This window comes from Neltuma alba, unplaced genomic scaffold, assembly GCF_004799145.2.
Source record: "Neltuma alba isolate B1F8T4 unplaced genomic scaffold, ASM479914v2 tig00011420_pilon, whole genome shotgun sequence".
Classification (NCBI taxonomy): Eukaryota; Viridiplantae; Streptophyta; class Magnoliopsida; order Fabales; family Fabaceae; genus Neltuma; species Neltuma alba.
In genome coordinates, this window is record NW_021636104.1 from 80301 (window position 1) to 102929 (window position 22629).

The window sequence follows — 22629 nt, forward strand, 5'->3', positions numbered from 1 at the left end:
GAATCTGAAGAAATCATTTTTCAATACGCTGAACCAGAACAAGGGGCTTGCCAGCAGTGATTTGTATGTTGGAATTACAGATCCAAGATAAAGCTACCGTAAGCATTTACAGTGGAAAGTAGAATCTGTGGAAGCTTGATTTTGCCATAGGATTTTCTTAAATGACGTCCCCTCGAGGCAAATAATACCGTGGGAATAATATTTTCTCATTCTTGTGTATTTAAATAGCAGGACATTCCACCCATTTTTATTCAGAATCAAACAAGAGCGTTCATGGGGAGGGCTCTGATTAGAAGAGCAGGAAGATCTGAAGTTATCAAAAGCGTATTCTGAGAAAGAAATTGATATTCTTGATTTCCCGTATAACAGTAACAGGATGATTTCTTTTCCCTTTATCAAGTATTTTGTTATTAAGTAAGCATGTTAACCCATGAGTGAGATAATTCAAACCTTCCTTGTTCAATTCCATCAGTGAAGACATGAACCAATTCCTAAATTTCTCAAAAGAAAAGGTAGGAATTTTAACAGAAAAACATTCGAATCAGATAGCTCTAGAGAAGACAAGAGATATATATGACATTATCATCAGCATGATTTACTAGAATTAAGAAAAATAGTAAACCCTACTAAAATTGTACAGAGAATAATTATTTATAAGTAAAATTATACAGCTCATACAATAAATTAAATGAGATAATTTGTATTGAGAATAATAAAAATATTCTTTCATTATTATCTTATAAATGGAATCAAAGGGCTATAATAACTACAGATATGTCTCCAATTGTTTGAATTTAAATGTGGCGTAACACTAGCTAGAGAGGGGAATGGGAATAGAGACACACTAAAACGAAAGAGGAAAAGTTGATTGAAAGCAGCATATCGAAGTGAGCATATAGGGAATATCTTAGGCAGAAAAAGGGCATAAAGATGAAACACTGTACAAGATATTGGATCCGATGCATCGATCGCGGAATCAACAAATAAAGGGGATTCATATATAGATATGTAGATTAATAGCAAACAAACAACACCCTAGAATACTAATTCATGGTTATTGAAATATTATATATATATATGTATACACAGATGAGAAATTAAAAAATAAAACGTCTTGTACGTGCCACTTTCATAGTGCTCATATAAGATAGGATCTGATTTTTTTCCGTGTATTTGCGATCACTTTATTCTTTACACGGATGATTTTCTAAGTGGCCCTTCTTATTTATTTGTTTGTTTGCTTCAGTTTTGTTGTTTATGGAATAAGTTATAAGGGTTTGAGTGGGGTAAAATTGAAGAAGGCAGGGAAGGGGAAAGGAAAAACAAAAAAGTGGTGAATAAGAGGGGTCAACAGAAGAGGCACGTGTTTACTGTCTTACACATGATGACGAAGAGCGATGCCTACGAGTTACGACGTCCCAAGTACATACACTGAATAATGAATACGCCATCTACTCTCTCTCTCTCTGGAAAAAAAAAGCTGCTGGAGAAAGAGGCTTGGCTAAGAGCTCCACTTTCACAGGGATGATTGGGTTTTTTGAGCTTCTTTTTCAGAGGCGCTATTTGTAATTTCAAAAGAATGTCTTGTGTCTCTCCCCCCAAGGCACCCACTGCTCTGTTTGTTTTGTTGCATTAGCATTCATCGGAAAACTAACTCCAAAGAGGAACCATCTAGGGAGAGGAGATCCTTAAATTCATTTTATATTTTGTGTCATTGGTCTCCTACGATGTAGGAAAGCTTGCTTAATCAGGAAACATTAAAATTAGCAGAAACATTGAGATTTGAGACATGAGGCAAACAGATACCTTAGCTAGCTTTGTGCCCTTTTTTGTGCACTGATGTTGACTTCAGAACATGTTATATTTTTCACTCCCCACATACTACAAACTACATAAATATTGGTCTACTTCAATATGCCGGCGAGATATTTTTAATCTGAAAACTCCATTTGATTATTTTCATGGCTTTTTCTGCAATTTCCAAGCTGTGTAATGAGTGGGTCGTCTATGTTCCCCCTTTTTCTTCTGTATATCTGTTCTAGCGATTGCAACGAGACTGTTCTTGAAAATCTGATAATTTGCAGTAGTTAAAGTAGTTTAATTTCTACAAATGATAAGTCGGTGGGTAATTAATTCAGATTATGAATTTATTTATCTTTTCCATTGTCCTTTTTGGATGAAGTGATGTTAATACTAGGAGAGATGGATCATCATGGTCCCGGAAAAAAGGGGTTGAAGATTGGAAGCAAACTGAAATAATAGGGTTGACTGGAGATGGGGGGGTAGAGTCATATCTGAAGAGAACAATGGGAACTATAGAAATGATACATAATATCAGCAAACATACTCCTAAACCACCGACCAACCAGAAAAGGTTATAAATTCTTTTGTTATTTTAGGCTTTCTATTTGAGCTGGCCCCCTCAAATCAAGGACAGCTAGCTTGTAAAGGACTTAACGTTGAAAGCAATTGTCTGTCTAATATGGATGGATTTAAGCTAGTCCTTTACAATTAGCACACAACTGTATTTAAGAAATATAAAAGAAATATGTCCACGCTCTCATTCTTTTTATTATTGTAAACTATTTGAATTCATTCAATATTAATATCACCAAATTCACGAAAGCTGTCAAATGAGATCATCCCCACGGTTCGACCTGAGCTTGCCGTATGATTCTGAAAAAGCCATTTGGTTGGAACTCGGAAACTGGCGAAGGAAGCCCATATGTTGTCTTAGCCCGCAGTGTTGCAGCGAAAGCATATTATAATTTTAAAAAATTCTCAAATAATACTACTATTTTAAATTAAATTATTTTTAAAAAAAAGTTGAATTAAAAAAACTTCATTTGACAAATTCTTGTTAACATTAAAAAATTTAATGTCAATTTTTTATTAATAAAATTAATAATATTAAATTACAGTACTGAAATGATGCTTTATAAAATTAAACAATCAAATAAAAATATCATTAAATAAATTTAGAAAAAATGCCCACTCACAAAACTCGGACACATACGTGGGGAAGGTATGTGGTCCAATCACCAATGTCCAGTCCATTGTAACCCCTTTTTGATTTCTAAGCATTTGGGCTCGACCCAATTTAGCTGAGCGGGGCCGAGTTCATATTCTCTCGTGAATCTATGAGAAAGAAGAGGGTGAGATGGGAATTTGGGAATTTTATGTAGCCAAAAAAAAAGAAAGGGAGTTTTAATTATTTCATTAAATGCTTTAACTGATTATGCGCGAATGAAAAACTATTCTCAGCTTTTACGCAAAAGACTTTCATATAAATCTTAAATGAGGTTTCAAATCCAAATTACTTCTACTTTTGAAATGTATACCAAAAAGACTTTTAGGATGTCAAAAGCTTTATCCAAACCAGTACATTGGTCAATGTTCTAAGGACAAGGCAAAAATCAAAAGAGAAATTCACTTTCACATCTATTGGAATTAAATGCAAATGTCACTTGACATCTAACACATTAAGGCAATAAGCAAAATGAAGCCAAACCCAGCTCCAATCCAACCTAAGAATCAAAAACTGTAGACACTTCAAAGATCTTGAAACAAACCTGATGACTAATATCTATAGACCCTCAAGAAATGGCCATGGACAATTCTATGTCCTGGCTCCTCTTGCTTGTGATGAACAAGTAAGCTCTCATTGTGGAACCATGCATTCTTTTATTTGAGCCATCACCATAGTGATGGAGGGCTCAATTGTCACCTACAACCCAATACTGTTTCACAGCAAACAGCACCTTCTCTGAAACATGAGGGCCATCCTCATGATCTACCATCTGGGCATTCCATCTCATCCCTTTCACTAGTTTTCTCACTTGTATTAGCACATTCACATTATCTCTGAATATTACTGCTCCTTCTGGCCTTAGTATGCGGTCCATCTCTAGCAATATCTCTTCTGCACTGCACCTGTATTCACCATCTCAGTCAGAAAAGAAAAAGCCCCATTTTGTTTATTCATCATGAAAGACATCAATTCATCGTAATATTTAAAAGGTTCCTACTTATCCTTGTACAAGCTGAAAACGCCATTTGCATGGATAAGATCATATGTTCTTGGATATGTGGAGAAGGCTTCACACCTAGCAGAAACACCAAAAGAGAAGTTTGTATGATTTGATCTGTGTATAAACATTACATTGTTGATTGAAAGTGAGTGTGTGTGTGTGTGTGTGTAGCCATTTCATGTATAAACTCACCAATCATGATAAATGCCAATCAATCCACGCTCAAATATAACGCCCAGGGTATCTTTCTCAGCAATTGTAGGGACAACGTTCATGACCCACAATTTGGGAGATTCAAGGGCAGCAGCAAAACTTCCTAGGCCAGCGTTCATGTCCATGATGTTTCTATACCTACCTGAGTCAATGATTTTATTAATTTGTTTGTAAGCCTGAACATGCTTCTTCCATATTCTTTTGTCTTCATTGTACATTTCCACAGATACACCATCAAGTGACCCACTGGATATTCTGGCAGGAACAGCATTGAGCCTCTCTGGGAATGGCTTCCACGAATCACTGCCTTTAGGAGAAGGAGTCACACACTTCTCCATCGTCTTGTACCTAGAGGCAGTGACAGAAATTTCAGAAAAAATATTTAGAATTCGTAGATCTTTAAAAAGCGTAAGCATCTTACCAGACATCGGGTGAAGATTCACATATTGTTGGCTGAGAACTTTGTCGACGACACTCATCAGAATTTAGTCTCTTTCTCCATATAGCAATTTCACCCATTTCGTGTTTCTTTTCCCAGCAGAGAAGTTTAGCCATTTCTTCAATCTTCCTCTGCTCCTCTTCAAGTTCTTCTGCAGGACGCTGCCATGCTTGATGGTTATTCTTCCAGTTTATTGGAGGACCAGAAAGAACCCAGTAACCACCGGGCCTAAGAACTCGATCCACTTCCATCATGTACATTCCATCTGTCCATTTTTTTTTAATCCAACTATCACAATCTAAATGGAATTTTCAAAACAAAAATGGCAACTAGCAAAAAAAAAAATCATAATTATTTGATCGCACCATTTCCACCCCATGGAATCAAACACCTGGAACAGTGAGCCATGTCATATGATCCAGCAGGGAAAGGTAGCTTTATGGTTCCTATAACTCCAATGATCGCCGGAACACCTCTTTCCAAAGCAAATTGAACTTGCGCTTCATGAGAGTCCCTAGGTGCAATTGACATCGTAATCACATTCTTCTTAAACAAGTACGCACCCAAACTAGCAACCTACGAAAACGCCACCATCATTCATCAGTAAATAAGCTATAAACATGCACAGAATATTTGGTGTGCGAGGTTTTCACCCTCAGATCTCATGTCGGAGAATAAACGAGGTAACAGTAAACGTGCAACATGCATAAGATTTGATGAAAATGAGGATGTTTATTTATGATGTTTGTACTTACCCCACAACCAGTATCTAGAGCAGTTCTAACCATGCCATTGGAAATGGGTATGACAGAAACAAGTTTATCAATATACGCATCGGCTCCTTCAGGAAACTGCGTTCCTCCACCGGGAAACCTGAACACGTTACCTTCATACTGAATCCAATTCTGCACAGCCTTCTCAATCGTGAGGCTCTTATAAGGCGCATTGGCATACGGCACATAATCACGACTCTTAGGCCATGGAAACGGCGTCGCATATCCTTTGGGTGCAGGTATGAGACAATGAAGCTTTTCTTCTGGAGGGTAGCAATGCCTTTCTCTGTAATTCATGTTCTCTCGCGGGAATGTCATGGCTCGAGTTTGATCATGACAGGGCGTGAAATCACTATAACGATCCTCACAGGGCTCGAACTTTTTGATGGCTGTTTCAGAATCATCTGCGGGTATGGTAGTCGACGACGCAGCAGTATCACGATGGGTCTCGTAATTTAAGTCAGGGATAATGGTGCAATCTGTGTGTTCGGTAATCTCGGCGGCTATACGGTCTCCTTTTCCAGAACCACCTCGTCGCCATGCACCGAATAAAAAGAAGCAACCACATAAGCCAGCGATGATCAGAATCTGCATAGTATTCCCTTGGTTTCTGTTGTCTTTCGTGTTCTCTTTCGTCGCCATGATCGATATATGTTTCTATAATCTTCCTATCGAAACTGTAGTACAGATCGCTGCATATAACGATCAATGCGTAAATAAATCGACATGAAATGGCATGAAAACGATCAAAGGGTAGCAGGGTTTGGGAAGACTTACTGATCTGAGATTGAGGAATATCATCAAAAGAGAGTGAGGATGTTGATGATGTTGGGAGGGAATGAATCCATGGAAAGGGGAGGTTGGGTGAGCAAGTGTTTATGTTGGTTTTGACCCGTGTTTCATGCACTTAGTGGAAACCGAGGTGATTTTGCGACATGTACGAAGACACGAACTTGTCTCATTGTGAAATGTGGGTCCTTTTCGCTATTCCTCTCTCTTCCCTTTATTGGTATGCAAGTTTGTTCGGGTAGTTAACTTTGGCATTTCCTCAATCAAATCACAGTCCTCCATTTCATATCTGTTGGAACTAATTATGAACAAATTCAATTTTAATTACAAGTAAAGTTTTATTCCGAAATTGTGTTTTAGAACTCTATGAACTAATTGTCACTTCACAAATCTTTGATTTACAGCAATTAACAGAGTATGTGGGGGAAAAAACAGAGACTTTGAGTCTGAATGAAAAATTCTAACTTTAAATAGTGAGACTCGGATTATATTTTCTTTTTTTTCTTCTAAAGAAACAAATTGATTAAAAATCCCAAACATTGCGGATTAGATAGACCAACCCAGCCATCTCCACGTTGACAAAGAAAAAAGTAACAATTTTTGTAATTATTTAAGTTTAGAGGTATATGGCATTCCACTTGTTCGCTGCTTGGTCGAGAAGCCTATCTTTGATTCAATGTGGCTTTATTAATTCATGACTTGATCCTTTAATTAATGAAGCTGTTGGTTTACTGCCTCCTTGGTGGCTTGGTCTACCAAATCTTCTTCTGGATAACCTAACATTCTTTACCTTTGAAAATTACGTCGAGCTCATTACTTCTGGCCTTCTCAACTCTGTCCCTTGCTGCTTTCAGTCATTTCCGAAGTTACATTCTCGTCACACCCTTCTTTCTACTCTACACCAAATCTCGAGTAATTTTGCCCATTCCTAACACCCTTATCGGTCACATGGCATCACCTTGTTCTAAAGCTAGGTTTCAAGGACGAGTTAAGGATTTTCACCCTGTTCATTGATCAGAGCTTCTAATAATGTCTCTGTTATACGAGAAGGAAAATCTAGTTGGACTTACTCTTGACAGCAATGTGAACACAGCTAGGACTTGTAAAGAATGTATTCTCTGATTTTGCCATTGCGGTCCTGGAACCTAACTTGAAGCTTACTGCCACAAGATAAGTCATGTTTTGGGATTTAATTTCATGGAACACGGTGAGAGCAAAGTTTGTTTAGAGAGAAACCATGGCTAACAATATAATGGGATAGAGTATCCTGGATCAGCATGGTTTATGTGGCTTCTGCTGACTATGGGTAAAGGTGGGTGGCTTACGGGGATGCAAAATTCCTGGGGAACAGAGACGACTCTGCCACTTGGCATAGTGCTGATCAATGGGTATTTTAGATGTGGATCGGCAGAGTCTGCAAGGAAGGTCTTTTAGGAATTGCCAGAGAAAAATATGTTTGAAATTTGTTTTAAAAAACTAAAAACAGAAAACAAGTTTTAGATGTTTTTTAATTTTTAGTTATGGACTTCATCAGGCACAACCCTTCTCCTGGATCGACAGTTTTTCTCCGCGCTCGATGGCTTGAAGCTTCACTCTCCAGTCTCGGTGCTCACAGTCTCCTCACTCGCTCGTTGTCTCCAGTGCGCTCGTTGTCTCCTTACTCCTCTCTACATCGTTGCATCCTTCCTCACTCCCTCGACGTCTCCAATCTCTCCTTCCTCCCGCTTCAATCCTCAGTGGGAGAGTCCTCTGTCTATACTCTCTTTACCTAACTGATTAATTTAGTCAGTGGGTCTTGGCCTTGAAGGAGCTCAGCTTCATGGGAGAGGTGTGAAATCGGGTCTTGAAAATGATGGGTTTATTCGTAGTTGTCTGGTACGCATGTGTGCGAAGAGTGGGCTCTTGAGTGAAGCGAGGAGAGGGTTTGGTGGTATCTTGAAATTTGACGCTGTAGCTTGGAACTCTGTGACCACGGGCCTTTCTAAATGTGAAGAAACGATTTGCATAACTACGAGCATCCGTGCTCGTCAAATCTGAACGGTTCAGATTTTATTTTATTTTTATTTTTATTTTTTTAAAATAATTATTTTAATAGGTATAGGATGAAAATAAAGATAATATATATCTTAACTATTATTTTTTAAAATATAATTTTTTTTATTTTTAAATAATTATTTAAAAATATTAAATCTGGACGGTCCAGATTATTCATCAGGTGATGAGTATCAGGTGCTCATTATCTGGTGGGTACTGAATGTGGACGCGTGAAGAAATTGGAGAGCCAACAACCTGCTTGATAAAATGCTTACATTGGCTCCTTGAGCAAGTTAGTGCAAAGTTTCATATTTCAGGCTCGCAGATGTGAGAGGGAATACTTATCGTGATGAAGGAATTTTTTCCCCCCCTCATCAAGGCTCTTCTTTTTTTTTTTGTCACAAAATTTGTACAATCCTTAATCATATGCTTGTTTCATGTTTTCAATTCTACAGTTGATTGATTTTGTCAAGTATCTTGGTGTATATTCGGGTTTACATTTGCAGCATAAAAGTTGTGTTCAGGTTGGGACTCAATCTTAGTTTTTTTTTTTTTTTACACATTTAGAGTTATCGATTTGAATTCCTCTCTGCATTAAGAGTTGTAAAAAATACTTTAGACTCTGTTGAACAAACTGGCATCAGCTAATTAAGCCAGTCTTGTGAGTTGGTCATTCCCTTGTAATAAGTTATTCTGAGCCATTTTCAGATGAGTGTGAGAAGCATAACACTAATTTAAACTTCTGCTAAGATATGGTTGACTCATCACAATTCTTTCGCTTTGGAACTCTTCGCAATTCTACAATTAGATGTTGTTTTGGAGATTTTATTTTAAACAATGTCCATTTAAAATTTGACCATGTTATTTTTGTTAGGAGTAAATTATTTTTATATTATTTATTGACCATTTTATTTTATTTTTTATTAAATTAGTTTATCAATATAATAACATAGGAGTATTAAGTAATTATAAAAAGATAATGTCAATAATAATCATATAAAATAAATGAATCTAATAATTCTTTTTCTTTTTTTTAATTTAACTCGATTTTAAAAAATTTTCTAAACAAGTTTATTTTTGTTCTTAAATATAATTTTTTAAAACAATCATTCAAACAGAATTTTTCCCCCCTCAAAACTTATTTTTAAAAATAATTTGATAAAACTGTTTTTAAAAAACAAAAAACAAACCCGAAGAAGCCCGATATTATTTTCGTTCTTGATTCTATGATTTATGGCTTTGTTGAATGTGAACACAATCAGTGGAGAATGTGATTCTTGATAACACTATCTTCAACTCTTAAAGTTATTTAACTAATTTAAGTAAATTAAAAAAATTAGTTAAGTTAATTATTTGTAATGAATATATATTATCTTTTCTAAAATATCTTTACTTATCATATGAATCTCTAATATGTACAACTATTACAAAAATTATTTTTAAAAAAATAAATAAATAAGAAATATAAATAAATTAGAATTTTATATTTAATTCTAAATTAAATATTAAATTAACTCTTGTATTAAAAAAAAAGAGTAAATATCATAGTGTACGACAACACTGGGAATATTTGCCATTGACTGATATTCATTCTTATATACAGGTTAATGCTCATTCTCTGATAGCTAATTATGCATGTATAATTAAAATTAATAATTGATGACTATATTTCGTAAAACCGAAATATATAATGATAATGTAAATTTGCATATAGGCGTGTCTAACTGTAAAACGACTGTGTTTAGCCTCCCTCTCCAGTCTATCCTCTCCCGCCGGCGATCTCCGCCTCGCCCGCAATCCTGAAGTCACTCCTCCCTCACTCGTCAGTTTCACACTCTCGACGCCGTCGCTGTTCCGTCACAAGGTAAAAGGTTGTCGCCGCCACCGCGCTATCTCCCTCGCATTCATGCGGCTGCTATTCTCTCCCTCAGACTCCTCCTCGCCGTCTCAGGCTTGCAGGCAGTGTCGCTTTCTCCATTGTCCGTCGGACTCTTCCATGCCCTTCTCCGACACTCTCTCCCTCATCGTTGGCGTAGCTTCTCTTTCCCTTAGACTCCCTCTGTTCGCCCATACTCTTCCTCACTTCACCGTCTGACCCCTCAGTACCCGCTCGCGCAAGGCTTAGTTCTCCAGTTCGTACTCAGTGCAGCTGTAGAGGCGTGACTGTGATGGCTGAAGTTGCTCCTGCTTCCGGCACCCTCAATCCCTTTTCTCTAATCCTAGCATCTCAGACTCTCAGTACAAGTAATTATTTTTTACTGTTGATGAGATTTAAAAGATTTATATGGTTGATAAGCTTGTGATTAATTTAGTTCAGTTAGGAGTGCATCAATAGTTTATTCTTTTTTTCTGGTTTGGGCATCTCATGATCTTAACATCGGTTGTTCTATTTCATGTGATCTGTTTTCTACATGTCTCCCGCGAGCTCTTTATCCTATGGAAGATCTTGGGGTTGTGTTTTGGGGATTTGTCGCAAAAAGAATCAGTTTTGGGAATTTGTTGCAGAAAGAAAGAAAGTTTTTTGACTATCAAAGAAAAGAAGGCGATTTTCTAGGTCTTATTAGTGTAATCTTTCTTGCCCAAAACTTGATTGTGTTATTGTCCATTTCTCTCCGCAAAAGTTCATCTGCTCTTCTCATGCTACCACGCATGTTGCCAATGCCCCATGACCTTGAGCCGATTTGCTGGGCTTTATTAATGAAATTCTTGCGCACAACTGGTTTGCTTTGGGGGGCAAAAAAAAAAAATCAATACCATTGCTAGCATTGGTTTGCTTTGGGGAAGGGGGAAAAAAAAAATCAATTCCGTTGCTGGCATTTTACTTTTGTTCCTTTACGGCAGGACTGCTATTAGATTAATAACAGAGTGAATTCATTTGGACAACTCTATTTATTGCATGCTTTCATTCAATTTGGTGACTAAGTTTTAACCTTTTTTTTTTTGTGGGTTTTCCATTTGTTGATATTTAGGTGGAAGCTTGTTTGCCAGAGCATAAAGAAGCAATCCAGCAGGCTTTTGTCCTGCTACCGATTGAATTTTCTGTTTTTATACGTGTAGGTATATGTGCGTGCACAAGTAAGGAACCGCTTATGTTTGGTTCATGGCTTTTATTTGATTATTATACATAGAATTATTTGTACTGTGTCATCCTGGAATGAGTCCTACTTTACTTCCTAAACATGTTCTTGCTGTTGTAAGATCTCAAAAGGACCCGCTTAAAGCACTTGACATGTTCAACTCAGTGAAAAAGGAAGATGGATTCAAGCACACGTTATTCACTTATAAATGCATGATTGAAAAGCTTGGACTCCATGGGGAATTTGAGGCAATGGAGAATCTTCTTTCAGAGATGAGATCCAATATTGATAACAGCTTACTGGAGGGAGTATATATTGAAGCCATGAAGAACTATGGGAAGAAAGGGAAGATTCAGGAAGCTGTTAACGTATTTGAGCGGATGGACTTCTACAATTGTGAGCCATCTGTTCAATCATTTAATGTGATTATGAATATACTAGTTGAGCAAGGGTATTTCAATCAAGCCCACAAGGTATACTTGAGAATGAGAGATAAAGGGATTGCTCCTGATGTGTACACCTTTACTATAAGGATAAAGTCCTTCTGTAGGACAAGCAGGCCCCATGCTGCTCTGAGGCTGCTCGATAACATGCCTTTCCAGGGGTCTGATTGCAATGCAGTAGCATATTGTACAGTTATTGCTGGATTTTATGAATGCAATCATCCAGTTGAGGCATATGAATTGTTTCATAAAATGCTTGGGCAATATCTATGTCCTGATATTGCCACATTCAATAAGCTTATTCATACACTTTGTAAGAAGGGTAATATCCTAGAAAGTGAGAAGCTTCTCGACAAGGTGTTAAAGAGGGGGATTTCTCCTAATTTGTTCACTTTCAATATTTTCATTCGAGGACTTTGCAGGGAAGGTGCTCTTACCAGGGCTGTCAAATTATTTGATAGTGTGTCTAGGGAGGGCCTAGTTCCCGATGTTGTAACCTATAATACATTAATCTGTGGATTGTGTAGAAATTTAAAGGTTGTCGAGGCTGAGAGGTATTTGCACAAAATGGTTAATGAAGGACTTGAACCTGATGGCTTCACCTATAATAGTATTATTGATGGATATTGCAAGGCTGGGATGATACAGAATGCAAAGAATGTTTTGAAGGATGCAATCTTCAAGGGGTTTGTGCCTGATGAGTTTTCTTATTGTTCCTTAATTAATAAATTATGCCAGGATGGTGAGATTGATCATGCCATGGCTGTTCTTAAAGATGCACTAAGTAAAGGTATAAGGCCTAGCATTATTGTCTACAATACCTTAATAAAAGGGCTATCTCAACTGGGTCTTATTTTGCCAGCTTTGCAACTGATGAATGAGATGTCAGAAAATGGTTGCCGCCCCAATATATGGACATATAATTTAGTTATCAATGGCTTGTGCAAGATGGGTTGTGTATCTGATGCCAATAAACTCATGAACGATGCTATTGCTGATGGGTGTCTTCCGGACATTTTTAGTTTCAATACTTTGATTGATGGTTACTGTAAACAGTTGAAGTTAGATGATGCGATTGAGACAGTGAATAGAATGTGGAGTCATGGTGTGACTCCTGATGTTATCACGTATAACACTTTATTGAACGGCCTTTGTAAGGCTGCAAAATACGAAGATGTAATGGAGACTTTCAAAACAATGTTGGAGAGGGAATGCGTTCCTAACATAATTACGTACAACATACTCATAGAAAGCCTTTGCAAAGCTAAGAAAATGAACGAGGCTATTGATTTGCTTGTGGAAATGAAAAGCAAGGGTTTGACTCCTGACACTGTGAGTTTGGGGACATTGATCAATGGGTTCTGCGAGATTGGTGATCTTCATGGAGCTTACCAGTTTTTCAGGACGGAAAACCAACAGAAGATTTGTCATACAACAGCAATATATAATATAATGATTAATGCATGCGCTGAAAAGCTTGATATGAATACAGCGGAAAATCTGTTTACTGAGGTGAATGAAAATGGACTCAATCCAGATCGCTATACTTATCGAGTCATGATTGATGGTTTCTGCAAGACTGGAAATGTCACTTCTGGATACAATTTTCTGTTGGAGAAGATTAAAAAAGGGTTTATCCCAACACTGACAACATTCGGGCGGGTTTTAAATTGTCTCTGTGTGGAGCACCGGCTTCCTGAGGCTGTTGGCATCATTCACTTAATGGTAGCCAAGGGCATTGTTCCAGATACTGTTAATACAATTTTTGAAGCTGACAAAAAGGAAGTAGTAGCACCTAAGATTGTTGTGGAAGACTTGTTGAAGAAGGGCTCTATAACTTATTATGCTTATGAGCTGCTGTATGACGGGGTTAGAGATAAGAAGACACTTAAAAAAATCCCCCAACCATGAATTCACGATAGCCAGGGACTAGGTTATCAGCTGTTGACGGAAATGTGTGCAAGACCTCCTGATCTGCAACTCGGTTCCCAGGATAGGAGAGCTTCCAATAGATGCATATAAAAACGTTGAACTTCCTATAATCTGAAAGTGAACTTAAGGTAAATGCTATTTATATCTTTCTCTATGTAACTTTATCCACAAGCAAAACAGAACGCTCAGAATTTTTCGTTTTGGAATTTTCAGGAATAGCACAAGGGATTGCAAATTTGAACCTAATTCCGTAAGTTACTTTAGTGAAGGCATTACTTTTATCTTTAAGCCCTAGCATTTTGAGAAATGGTTTGAGTTAATATTAACTTAGCAGATCGGAGCATTGTTGAATGGAATGTTATCCCAGATGCAAAATCACCATTATTTACGTTTGGCTGGGGAAACAATGAATGAGGCTTCTATATCGTCAATACCTATTGGAAGCTTAAGAATCCTCCATGATGTTTTTGTTATCTTAACCAATGCCTTTTAATCTATTCCGCTTTATGTCATGAAATCATGAATAGTATCTAGGCCTTTGGCATTTGATAACATAGTGGTGGTCTAGGCCCAAAAGCAGCACAATACCCCAAGTTTGTACCCAAGAGATCTTCGGCCACAAGGCCACCAATATTATCCTAAACCAGTACCATACTACCATGGTGAACTGGCTTTTCGGGCTAGTGACTGTGTGAGTCCTTCAATATCATTTACTACCTTCGGTGCTAAATATAATAATTGACAGTCCTAAATATAATATTCCAATTCACTTTGTCTCTTAAATTTATAATGTATTCTCAAAAATATCCTTATTGATTGTACGGTGTTTCTGCCGAAGTATAGTTTCAACATACATGATTGAATAAGGGTGATTTTAGGAAGTCAACACATGTTTGTTACAAATAACTGATTTTCTTAATCTCTTTAATTTAGTTATCTAGCTCTTATATTAAGAATTTGAAGTAGTACAATTCATCAAATAGAGACACGGCTTCTGTTTTGATTAAATAACCCTAGTTCGATTGCATGAGATTTGCTTTGTTACAACTTGCGTATTGTGCGGGAGATTTGTTATGCATTATCTGACAAAAATATTACAGGAGTTATCTTTCCTTTCAAAGTCTTATAGCTGGTAAACATTTCTGCAGTGATGGAAAATCAAACATAGGAGGCAGCTAAGTGTTTCAGTGTACTAAAGTCAGTGAAGCATTTGTGATCTGTGCAGTGAATTAGGTGGAGGGCGGCACAGAGCATCGAAAACAAGTGGAGCACAAAAAGTGGTTAAAAGCCATCCCCAGAATGCTCATCAATGTGAATTATGAGACACATCATGTCGAGGGAAAGGCAAGGAAGCCCAATCAAGAACAAGGCAAGTATTGATGATCTCCAGCTGCACACAACTGTTTGATAATGACCATGTCCCGCAGAATTGATTTTCAATATAGACTACAAGAGTGGTGGGAGTCTGTAGATTACATCTCCGGATTATTGTACTCTTGCGACAAGGGAAGCGAGATTCCCTCTGATAGTCGTAAAGAAACTTTTTTTCTTACTTTAGCTTAAGCTACCATTTTAAACAGCCCTGTAATAGTATTTCCAATGCATCAAATTAACATATAAACTTTGGAGGCATTTTGGTTAGGAGGATGGAGTAGGGCCTATTAATTTAAGAAAATTCTGTGGCTAATTTTTAACCATTTTTCTTAAAAATATTTTTTCATCACGTTCCATTACTGTCTACTAAATGTCCCTCCAAATCTCGTAAATAAACAATTTCATTCCGTCGGAAAGGACTCATTGGCCAGTGGCTTGCAATGCTCAAGGGTTGGTGAATTTATATTTGAAAGATAACTATTAATAAAAATTTTGTTGCTCAACCAGACAGAAAGTCAAGATGGCCGAGTTGGTCTAAGGCGCCAGTTTCAGGTACTGGTCCGAAAGGGCATGGGTTCGAATCCCATTCTTGACAGATTATCTTTCATTTTTTCCTCCAACTCCGTAGCCTCCTTGAAGCTGAAAAGTGGTCTTCTGCACAGTTTAGTGCACAGATAGTGCTTAGCTCCTGAACGTAGTGTGATTGTTGAAAAATTAAAAAGAGATTGTCCCAAAAGCGGTGGATCTTATGGTTGAAGTTGGATTAAGGTTCCCTCACAGTTCTTTTTTTAAAAACAATCCCGCAGAGTTGTAGTGTGATAAATATAATTTCAACCAAACACATGGATGTCATTTTCACACAATAATGACATCAATTTCACACTGAAGGGTTCAGCAATATTCGAGTCATTGTACTGCAATCGTTGCCCCAAAAGGCTGAAGAGACGACTGGAGTTTGGATGCTAGCCAGTAATGAATATACTGCAGATCATAATGTTCACACAATAATCTAGATCATGATGTAAAATCAATGCCACATGAATTTACCATTTAACTCGTCCCTTTTTCGGAGCACGCATTGAAGGCGTTGTCTATTGATTTCTTACACAACACGTGCATGTTATCATATGATTTTATGTTATGTTGATGGATCGGATGAAAGAAGAAAAAATGTACACATAACGGGTTGTGAATAAAAAGGTTCAATACTTGTATATTCTTGTGAAATTTTTTTTGACATTGATCAGAAACAACATGACAGTCACTGAATTTGAAAAATAATCTGAGAAAGAAAGAATCTGAAAAATAAGGGGTTGATCATAAATAGGAACGATTATTAAGAGGAAGTATGTGCATTATACTGCTGAAAAGGCTTGTGTCTTTGTGAGAACAAAAGGCTCAAAATCTTAAAACTTTAAAGGCAGGATTCTCTCAATGCAGATCTCAACTCTCAAGGAACCTCCTCTTTCTACATCTATGCCCACCCCAATTAATGCATGCCCCCCGATCGTCCTCCTTTGTCTCCTCCAAGCGTGAAATACCCACAGCTTTCAATTGTCATTTGTAAAGATTTAGCTGAGTTAGATTTTGATGGATTATCAGAATATAAAGCAGGCTTTAAAATTCAAATATTGTTCATAAAAGTCTTTCTTCTTAATTACCTACAGTCTTTAATCTTCATAAAGGTCTTTACATAGTACTTGCATCATTGAGGTCTTTATATTGTCAGCATGATTAAACTTCATACTCTTATGTAATATGACTAATATCTTTAGTAATTAAAACGTTGTTCTTTTGGTTGGGCAAATATTTTTAATTTTGAATATGAAAATCTCACACCGTTCGTCAATAATAAAAAGTAGAAAAATAAAAGAAAAATGTCCTTGTCCAGCTATCATAGCTTGAATTGATTTGACTTATCATGAGAAACGTATAATCCAGCTGAATACAAGTACATGTGCGTATGTATCATTATAAACGTAATTATGTGTTCCCATCTTGAAAATTTTAATTGAGATGAGCCTTTTTACAACCATTATTTTCTTACTTTTTTTTTTTTGGGTGGAGCGGGCCCATTTGATGACCCTCAAAGCTGAATACTCAATTACGATTTTAACCTTGGTTTATTTCTCTAACCTTTTCTTCACTCGGGAAAGAAAGAGAAAACGATTCGTTATTCGGTTGCTAGGTGGTGGGAGTGTCGTTTTCAGGGGCCATAACAAGGGTTTGACTTTAGCAGGCAGGGGAGAAGGTCAACACCTTGAGCTCGGCCGACAAAGGGGCCCACCAGAGTGCTACGTGTCAGCCTGTTCACGTGGCATGGGTTGGGTCGTATCAGAGCCACATTTGATTCACACCTGGCAGCTGAACTCGGGGATACGGACAAATCAGTCCCGCCCTTTTAATGATGCTGGCGTCATCAGGGGACACATGGCAGGCAAGCAAGGGCTGAGATTCCGTCCGGGCGTTCCAATGGTTCTCGGGGGCGTTAGGCTCCCAATGAATATGCCCAGCCACGATACGTCCACGTTCATCCCCTACGCCCCAGAGCCTGTGACCTTCGTTCTGTCCACGTCCACGTGTACGGCTGTTACTCGTCCAAGAAGTATAATGCCTATTCATATACATATATATATATATACACTCGTCCGTATGTAATATAGAACCCAATTGTTAAGTTAGTTTTGTTTCTAAATATAGGACTCATTTCTTATATTTATCAATTTTCTCTAAATTATCCTTATGGATACTCCCTCAACTATAATCAAGTAGAAGAAGAAGAAAGAGTATTAAAAAAGATGATTATGGTATTTAAAAAAAAACGTGTCATGTTTTTATAATTGACTAATTTACCTAACTTTCTTAATCTAATTACATTAATTAAATGAGTCTTATATTAAATAACGGTACAATATATAAGTATGTATGAAGCAGTGTAAATAAAGTAGGAACTAGGAAGTTGGGGTACATGTTCTAGAAGCCAGACATGTGTCATGCCTGCATCTTACAATATACTTCTAATGGGCTTCTCATTTCAATTCATGACTGCAATTAGGCTTCCGAGTGCCATGCATCTGCCACGTACAATACTCGTTCATAAATACTCTCACTTTTTCCTTTTAATATACTTCACGGCGGGTGGAGTCGTATTATTTTGGGACGGAAGGGCCGACTTTGTTGTGTAGTGCCATTAACGTATTTTCGATTTCGCTGCAATCTCCGCCTCCCACGTCCTGTCCGCAGCATGCCCACCTCCTCCGTCCAATTAATGCCTTCCTTCCCATTTTCTGATTCCTTTATTCTACTTTCTCCTATATATCCTAACTATAACATCTGCTCCCAAAAATTTGTTTTCCTCTGAAATTTTAATCTTTTTATCTCTTATTTATTTTTTTCATATTTATCTTGTTAATTTCATCATTTTTCTCTTTATTTCCCACGTTTAATGTTATCATTAAAAGACGGGAATATATTAAGGATCAGAAAAGGGAACATATTTGTGCATGATAATAATGATTAATAATCAACTTAACTATTTTTAAAAAAATTATAAATCAGTTAACTAGATCTAATACTTACACCGATGAGAGGATCCATATAGCAAGTTCTTTTATGTTCCGACGGCTGAGTTGAATAGGATATGGACAATGGAGTTAGTACTTTGTGACCACGTACGCATAATTGGTGACAATCTCCTATTTGATGTCTACTGATTTTTTCACACTTCATTTATGTCCCACCCTCTGTTTCTTCTCCTGTACTAATAACTCATTTCACAATTTGGGGCTCTATCTCTGTCTTCAACTCATTCGTTCCCTCTTAACCTTTCTTCTCCAATACTGCATTTTAACATATTTCCATATTACTTCAATATTTCGTGTCTGAATGATCAAGACAGCAGCCCAGTAATCTGTGTGCGCGTGCGCGTGTATATAAAGTTTCATCTATAAACAATTCTTTTTAATTCTAAATATAAGTTTTATTTAAGAATTCCGGTTCAGTTCTAACTATTACATTTCATCCCCTCCTATATTTGGCTTTTCTTTCTCATGATACCCCTACTTATTGGGAGAATTTCCATATGTGCGCTAAATTTTAAACATTAAAATCATAGTATTTGGGGGAAAAAAATCACTGATTTTTACATATTGATTATAAATAACTAATTCACTTACTTTTTTCTTTTAATTTTACGAATTAGTCTGGAGTAGCTTATATAGTTATATTTAAAGACCGAAAGAGTATCTATATTGTGACACTTTTTACGTTATATATATATCCCCCCAAAAAATATCTCTCTCTCAAAATTGATAAAGTCAAATTAAAGTTCCTCTAAGAATAAGTTGGCCGTGGTGTGCGCGCGTGTGTATTATCTTTTTATTTCATAGGCTCAAGCTCCATGTCTATCCAACTTCAGTCCTGGAATAATAACTTGTTCTGTATCTAATTTTGAATTTCTTGTCCTCTAAGTCTGACTTGTTGTCTTGTTGATTTTTCCTGATAGGGACCATTATTCCTTATACATCGATAAAAAAAAAATCATTTAAAGATAACGTAATAGGATCAAGCTAAGTGTTGGTTGAAGTAATCGTCTTTCTGTCTATTATATATATAATAAATAACACTGTCTTATAAAAGTCTGGTCCTCTTTAATTATATACAGAGATCACTGCAGATTTTGACATGTCATGTGAGAATGGTATTCAACTGAGACATTAAAGTTGATATCAAATTATGGAAAATGAACGACAGAAGCATGCACCCTAATGAGAAGTGACAGGTGAGACTTTTGCGATAATATCATAATGAATGAATATGAGATTATACATATCACAATGCAATAATTAATAATTGTTCACACCATATATACAATTAAAAACCATTTTGATACTTTTCGTCTTTGTGGGTAATTACCAATTATATATGCTGCAAATTATTAAACTCTACGAGTCCTGGAAAAGATAGGTAACCACTATTACAACAGACTTTCCCATTTCTTGTTCATCGCTAGTTGTATCACTTAGCTAGCTCCCATCATGATCTTTTTTTCCTGATAAATTCTAAATAATTAATCGATTATACACATATATTATATATAAAATTTTAATGAAATGATAGATTTTTATTTTTTTTATTTGCAAAGTGAGATAACTCCACACATATACAGTCCTCCGCGACATTCTAAGTTCTAAGCGAGATAAGTTAAATCATTCTGTAACATTAATAATTTCAGCTAATTAACTATTCTCGGTCAAAAGAAATCTCATTGACTATTCTTCGTACCACTTGATCCTAAAATCTAATTATTGTTCGTTGATTATTTTTGAGTTACAATATTAATTACCGTATTCTCTCTCTTCCCTTATTTTACCTAATACCCCTGACATTACGTTTAAGGTCCATGTTGCTTTTAATTCTGTTTTGTCTTGATCTTCCAATTAGAAGAGTTTGCGCACGAATACTAGCATGGAGCACTGCCGCCAATATTGACAATATATATATACACACACACACTCGCATATGTATATGTGTATATCATATCACCCGTACACCCATATCATTTCAAGCAACTTCAAAGATTATGAGGTTTTATTAGTAATTGAATATTATCTATATATATATAAAATACATCTCCTTTTTAAGCAAAAATATAGCCGCTTTTTATAGCACCTTTCCATTTAAATTGTCAATAATTAGTTATTTTTGCGAATTAATGTTTATATTTTCCAAAACAAATTAATTAGATTTTAATTTAGTTTCTTAACTTTAAAAAAATATTTTTAGTCTTTTTATCTAAAAATTACTAACAAAAAATGATGATAATTGAGATCTTGAATATTGATAGACATTAACTTTAATTTTAAAAATAATCATGATTATTACAAAAATATCCTATAAGACTAATAATTTTAGGATTAAAAGGCTAGAAATATGCTTTTAAAAATTAAAATTAAAGGACCAAATGAAAACTCTATATAAAATGAAAAAGAACAAATATATATTTTATTCCTATATTCTTCAATATCCGTGAGTTTTTTTTTTTTGTGCCTGAATATCTGAGTCTGTTAAAAAATACTTATAAAAAGTGAAAACATGCATGCACGGTGGAATATTAAACATAACCATTGATATCTATTCATAAAGCCTTTTTATCTGCAACACATTTCAGAAAAATGGTTAAAATTAATTAGTTAAAAGTCTCGATTTCTTCCGAAATTAATATAATATTTTAAAATTATTATTTTTTAATCTTTGAATATCTTAGAGTGAAACATCCCGCTCAGAGAGACCAATTAAAAAATATAGGCATTTAAAAAAATAATTTATAAATGTGTGACTAAATTTATAAAAGTGTCTCAGATTAAATATCAAACAACTTCTTTCAAATCTCGCTAAGCATAAAACAACACTGTTTGTGAATGATTTGTAAATATTTTTATGAACACTCTTTAATTTTGGATGCGTGTCCTAACTCTGCTCGTCTAAATTTTTTAGTTATATAAAAAACCAAACAACTTCTAGAATGTATGTCATATTAAAGAATAAAGACCAAAAAGAGCGCTGTACTTAAACCTCACTCCAAACACCTGTAAAGAGTATTGTTCAGGTCTTTAATTTGACACTTGAAATCACGCCAAACCAATATGTTGTGGTACTAATTAATTAACTTGACAAATTAATCAGGTTGAACTAATTAAAAACATACACTAGGTCGCTTACAAAAGAAGGAGAAGATGGATCTCACTGGGGAACAAAACAATAATTAAATTGTGATTAGTTTGATCAACCTCTACCTGCAGAACATTTATGTGTAATACTCTTTCGATCCTAAATATAAGACCCATCTTATAGTATAATTTATACTATAAGATGGGTCTTATATTTAGAACCGAAGAAATACCAATAATGACAATCACGAAGCCATGGATTACTTATACGGAATGAATTCTTTATCAAAGGTCCTGCATTGAAATGAAATTGATGAAGCTAGAATTCTCAACCCGCGGCTTGGTTCCACCTTAATATGAGCTTTCATTTCGACTTCAGTTAAGGATGCAAAATGCCTCGTCCCATCAAGTATGCAGGTTGCTTTTGTCCCCCCCGCCCCCCCGGAAAATGAGTGATATCACTTCTTCGAGAGTTTTTTAATTTGTGACGATGGATAAGATAATTATTATCAAATAGATAATATTATTACTTATTTAAAATTCTATATCATATAATTCAAGAAATTGAACTAATTTTATATCATTGGTTATGAAACAAATTAATCCTTTAAGTAATTCAGTAAAAATTATTACATATATTAAATATTATCACCTCCTGTGTTTAATATAAAAGTTAATTGAAGGTTAAATTTCGTCTTAAATATAATATTTTAATCCTTTTTTTCTTTCAAATCTATAATTTTTTTAAAAATATATTTAATAACTATAGATATCAAGGAGTTATAGTTAGTCTACAAAAGTTTACATACTTGTTACATATAGCTAGCTCAATTAAGTTTTTTAATATTTCCAAATT

At 35.8% G+C, this 22629-nt stretch overlaps 2 protein-coding genes and 1 non-coding gene across 8 annotated transcripts; 2 read left to right on the forward strand and 1 right to left on the reverse strand.

Moving 5' to 3' along the window:
• Window positions 1-3411: 3411 nt before the first annotated feature.
• On the reverse strand, window positions 3412-6196 carry LOC114713257 (probable methyltransferase PMT2). The gene is made up of 6 exons (XM_028897873.1): window positions 5439-6196; window positions 5049-5259; window positions 4666-4948; window positions 4224-4592; window positions 4029-4106; window positions 3412-3933 (listed from the first exon to the last, which is right to left on the reverse strand). Exons 1-6 carry the CDS (start codon window positions 6096-6098, stop codon window positions 3717-3719), a joined length of 1818 nt encoding a protein of 605 aa, XP_028753706.1. The 5' UTR covers window positions 6099-6196; the 3' UTR covers window positions 3412-3716.
• Window positions 6197-10030: 3834 nt separating this feature from the next.
• LOC114713255 (putative pentatricopeptide repeat-containing protein At1g74580) lies at window positions 10031-15363 on the forward strand. Of its 6 annotated transcripts, XM_028897867.1 has the most exons (5): window positions 10031-10523; window positions 11249-13859; window positions 13945-13981; window positions 14066-14422; window positions 14880-15363. In XM_028897867.1, exon 2 carries the CDS (start codon window positions 11434-11436, stop codon window positions 13708-13710), a length of 2277 nt encoding a protein of 758 aa, XP_028753700.1. In that variant the 5' UTR covers window positions 10031-10523; window positions 11249-11433; the 3' UTR covers window positions 13711-13859; window positions 13945-13981; window positions 14066-14422; window positions 14880-15363. The 6 variants fall into 6 exon arrangements, with proteins under 6 accessions (XP_028753700.1, XP_028753699.1, XP_028753702.1 ...); XM_028897866.1 differs by lacking the exon at window positions 14066-14422; XM_028897869.1 differs by lacking the exon at window positions 14066-14422 and having other exon boundaries at window positions 14957-15363.
• A 256-nt stretch (window positions 15364-15619) lies between these two features.
• TRNAL-CAG (transfer RNA leucine (anticodon CAG)) lies at window positions 15620-15700 on the forward strand. The gene has a single exon. It is a non-coding gene; the product is annotated as a tRNA-Leu (tRNA).
• Window positions 15701-22629: the final 6929 nt, after the last annotated feature.